The sequence below is a fragment of the Buceros rhinoceros genome, unplaced genomic scaffold (assembly GCF_000710305.1).
Source record: "Buceros rhinoceros silvestris isolate BGI_N320 unplaced genomic scaffold, ASM71030v1 scaffold22466, whole genome shotgun sequence".
Lineage (NCBI taxonomy): Eukaryota > Metazoa > Chordata > Aves > Bucerotiformes > Bucerotidae > Buceros > Buceros rhinoceros.
In genome coordinates this window covers 4,093-8,550 of record NW_010416070.1, presented here as the reverse complement: position 1 = coordinate 8,550, position 4,458 = coordinate 4,093, and the positions used below count along the sequence as shown (strand labels likewise).

Genomic DNA, 4,458 nt, shown 5'->3' with positions numbered 1-4,458 from the left:
TCGCTGTAAAGAAGTTTTTCTTGATATCTAACCTGGATCAGGAGCAGCCAGGGAAGGTTCACTCTGCATTTGCCCATTTCTTGTTCCTTTTCACTGAGCCTCCACTGCTTGCCCCTGCCAGAAGGGGACACTGAAAGCAACACTTTGCCCCGACCTGTCACCACGTTTAATTTGCGTCTTAATACAGCGTTATGTACCCAGCAATGGACAAGCCAAGGCCGATGCTGTTTTATCTCTGTATGTTGATCTGACAGGGGAAATCGATATGTTCCTGCGACCGCCAAGAGCAAGCTGATACCTCAGACTAAGAGAAACAGAAGTAAAGATACAGGTTTCCAAGGGAGTGGGGTGAGGTTTCCCCCTGCAGCAATCTGTGCTGGGCCGTGTGGCCCCTGTGGGTGGGAGGGAGATGCACGTGGTACCCAGAAACCAAAGGCATCACAGGGATAACATCATCGGAGCTGGGCGTGCTGCTGTGACATGAGGGCGTCACTGCTGAATGGGTCGGGGACCCGCAGCAGGTCCCTCTGCTACCCTGTGTACCCTCTTCACTGCTGGGGCTCTTCCTAATGCTGCCGTTGTCTGCCCTCTCCTGCCTGCAGCAGCAGGCAGAGCTGGCTCCTGCCTTCTGCTCTCCAAGCATCGGCCGCTACCAGGAAATGCTTCAGCCTGAGCCGTAGCTGAGCAAACCTGGGGTCCTGGCACTTGGGGCCAGCCAGATGGACAAGCCATGCCCAGTGCCAGGGTCACTTCTGTGGGGTTACAGACTGCGGCTGGTGGGTGTCCTCTCCAAAAGGGCTATCCCCCAAACCATGTCCCCTAAATGTGTTTCTCTCCCTGCTTCTTGCTGCAGGTTCATGAATCACCGTGTCCCGTCCAACCGCAGGTACCAGCCAACGGAGTATGAGCATGCAGCGAACTGTGCCACCCACGCAGTGAGTCCCTGTCCCCGTCCCAGGGCGAGGGAGGATGGTGCTCAGATCTCCAGGCATCCCCTGAGGAACCTCAAGGAACACCTAAAAATGTCTGTGTTCAGCCCTGGAGCAGCTGCTGAGGGTCTCGGGGCTGCGATGAGGCAGATGTGCCCCAAGTGCTCCTGGGGAGCAGGGAGGCTCTCCCTCCTTCAGCTCTGGGAAGCTGGTGTGCACCTCCCTCACTCTCACCCACCATGGCCCCGCGTCCCTGGGGAAGCTGGCCGTGGGCTTAGTGGAACAAAGTGCCCTGACAATGGAGTGTGTGTCACAGCAGGAAGGGTGACAGGCACCCCATGGGGCTGCCTATGCAGCAGTGAAGCGAGCACTCCCCACATGAGGGTTTCCCTTGGGAGCTGGCAGCTCCCACTCCGAGCCCTGGGAGATGACTTAGCGGTAGCCATCCTCCTTGTGCCTTCCTCCCCCTCCTTACCTCCACCTGGAGGTGCTATTTTGGAGCTGCAGTATGGAGGAATAGACCCTGCCTGGCTGGTGCAGGTGGCCAGCATCCCCCTTATGGGTGGCAGCTTTGACCAGAAGCGAAAGAAACACCTAAAAGGAAAAGTAGAGACTGCATTGTAGCTGCTCAGCGGAAACGCAGAGAGCCAAAACCAGGTTTGCTTCTCCCATCCAGTTCTGGATCTTGCCCAGCATCCTTGGCAGCTCCATCCTTTACATCCTTTCTGATGACCAGTGGGAAACTATCTCAGCCTGGATCTATGGCTTTGGCTTGTCCAGCCTCTTCATTGTCTCCACCATCTTCCACACCATCTCCTGGAAGAAGAGGCATCTCAGGTACCAACCCTGGTTGATTGTGGCTCGGGAAGGGCAATGGGGTCTGGAGGCCTCCAGTGCTGCAGGCTGTGACCCATCTGTCTGTCCTTCCCACAGGACTGTGGAGCACTGCTTGCACATGTTCGACAGGATGGTGATCTACTTCTTCATCGCAGCATCGTATGCTCCCTGGTGAGTTGCTGATGGGTGGGGACATGTCTTGGTCCTACCGAAGGGAAGAGAATCAGCCCATCTCCAACAAATAGGGTTTCCCTCTCCAGCTTTGGCTCTGCTTGAGGCTGTACCCTACCCCTTTCCACAAACCCTTCCTATCTTATAGTGTTCAACCCCTTGACGTTGAAGTTACAAGTTGGGAAGGCCCTTTGGTGGGACAGCCGTGGGGGTGAGGACAGCATTTCCCTGGCACCTCACTGCCCGCAGCCTGGACTGGGGTGCTGCCCTAGACCTGTCTCACCGCAGACCTGGGTCTTGCAGGCTGAACCTGAGGGAGCTGGGCCCCTGGGCCTCCCACATGCGCTGGATCATCTGGATCATGGCATCCATCGGGACTGTCTACGTTTTCTTCTTCCATGAGCGGTGAGTGCCTTTACCTGGCCCAATGCTGGGGGCTATTGTAGAGCCCAGCTCAGCTCTGCCAGCCTCTCTTAATATCCCAATGGTAGTCAAGCTGCGGGAGGGATCAAGAAGGATGCAGATAGACAGGCAGGCAGATAGCTGGATAGGTACAGGGTCCCTGGGCAGCCTCCTGGTCAACTGGCAGTGGAGAGCTTCCTTGGACCACGTCCTTCCCCACCCGCACCCCGGTTTTCGGAGCTGTGGTGGAAGGGCAGGGTGTGGAAGGAGGGATAGGGGAGGAGGGATGTGGGAGAGGGGCGGTGGGAGCAGGGACGTGGTGCCATGAGTTGCTTCTTCCACATGGTGGCACCACAGAGGTAGGAACAGGCTCCAGAAGTCTCCCCGCAGCTCCAAGCGCCCGGCCCCGAGCTGGCAGCATCCACGCTCGAGTGGGGATGCATCGCGTCCGGAGCAGGGTGTCAGCCCCTCCTTGGTGGTGTCCTCACACACCAGGACATGGGACTGCCGTGATGGCACCTCCGTCCCTTTTTCTATACCACAGCAGTGGACATTACAAGTGTAAAACTCGACTCGTCCTCTGCATCTGACTCCAAGCATCTTCTCTGTTGGTTGCAGGTACAAGCTGGTGGAGCTGGTGTGCTATGTTATCATGGGCTTCTTCCCTGCCTTGGTCATCCTCTCCATGGTAAGCCACTGCTGGGAAGCACGTGGGCTCAGAGCGAGGGACAAATCCCAGTGGGGCCAATTCGTCTCTGGTGGGTTGGCGTGGTCCAGGCTGTGCGATGGATAAAGCCATCCCCAAATATGATGTGGCCTGGCTTGGTTTTGCAAGTGCTTTGGGAGCCCAGCAGATACCAGCTACCACATGCATCTCCAGTGGAACTTCTGCCTGGGCTGCGTCGAAATCCTCCCTGCAAAGCTGGGCTGCTGAGTCCCCACGGCCTACGGGAGGGAAGGCTGTAGCAGAAGGCAGAGGAAGGGTCGTGCCTGCACCCTGCAGTGGGCCCACACTTGTGGTCTCGATGGAGCAGTGGGGAAAGGGCAGGCACCCCATGGCCGTCACTGAGCCTTCCTTCCCTGCTTGCTCCCAGCCCAACAGGGATGGACTCCTGGAGCTGGTAGCTGGTGGACTCTTCTACTGCCTGGGGATGGTCTTCTTCAAAAGCGACGGCCGCATCCCCTTCGCCCATGCCATCTGGCACCTCTTTGTGGCCATCGGAGCTGGCATCCACTACTACGCCATTTGGAGGTACCTCTACCGACCGGCTGCGCTGGAGGCTAAAACATCCCGGTAGATGCCTTAAAGACATCGTTTACACCAACCGGCACTTAGGGGCATGGAGAGGAGCGAGGAGGCAGCTGCACCGTGGGCTCGCCCCAAACTGCCCGCTCACCCCACGGGCAGCAGCTGCCAGCCCCTTCCCGCACAGACAGGAGAGCCTGGAGGTTGATTTTTCTTTTTTAACCTCGGGAACTGTTTATTTTTTTAAGCAAAGTTTTCATAACATGGTGATGGACCAGTGGGCTGTGGGTGATAGGGGACCGACCCCTTGCTAGGGGCTTGGGGAGGCCTCACTCGCCTGTCTGACCTCGAGCAACCTGGTCTGGCTCCTGGCTAGTGAAACCTTGGGTTTGGCTACCGGAGCCCTTAGCATGGGCCACCCAGGGGACTGGAGGAGTCAGGGTGGGAGGAGAGATCTGGCTCCTTTCCCCTGGCATGCCTGGGTGTGCAGTTGCCCCAGCTGGGGAGCGGGGCACATTGGCACCCCTGCACTGCCCAGGCTCAGCTCCTGAATGGCCCTAAGTCACCTCAGCATTAACTGCCTCCTCCCGAGCTCTTGATGGAAAGGTCCAGAGTCAACAAAGCCTTACATGGGATTGAAACTTGAACCTCTTCCAGGGCTCCTTGGAGCCTGGAAAACTCTTTTTCTAAGCCAGTATTAAGTGCACAACTCAGTATGTCCCCGCTGGATGGGCCCTTGAAGCCTCCCCAGACATTTTCTCCCTAGGGTGCTTTGTTCTCCTCTCCAGACAGGTGCCGGCAGCGGCCCCGATGCACAGCCCACTTCCAGCCCTGCCGCGCGCGTGCCTTCGGCGGGGAGCAGAGCCGGGGGGA

The 4,458-nt window shown here is 57.8% G+C and overlaps 1 protein-coding gene across 1 annotated transcript; it reads left to right on the top strand.

Annotated features, from left to right (window-relative positions):
- The first annotated feature begins 856 nt into the window (after positions 1-856).
- MMD2 (monocyte to macrophage differentiation-associated 2) lies at positions 857-3,637 on the top strand. Its single transcript, XM_010137674.1, has 6 exons — positions 857-935; positions 1,606-1,766; positions 1,863-1,937; positions 2,241-2,342; positions 2,958-3,027; positions 3,434-3,637. Exons 1-6 carry the CDS (start codon positions 858-860, stop codon positions 3,635-3,637), a joined length of 690 nt encoding a protein of 229 aa, XP_010135976.1. The 5' UTR covers position 857.
- Positions 3,638-4,458: the final 821 nt, after the last annotated feature.

Excerpts from the sequence above, each read along its gene's own strand:
- MMD2 (XM_010137674.1), top strand. The coding sequence starts at position 858 with ATGAATCACCGTGTCCCGTCCAACCGCAGGTACCAGCCAACGGAGTAT. Across the intron at positions 1,767-1,862 it reads TGGAAGAAGAGGCATCTCAG|GACTGTGGAGCACTGCTTGC; the intron begins GTACCAACCCTG and ends TCCTTCCCACAG. Across the intron at positions 1,938-2,240 it reads GCAGCATCGTATGCTCCCTG|GCTGAACCTGAGGGAGCTGG; the intron begins GTGAGTTGCTGA and ends TGGGTCTTGCAG.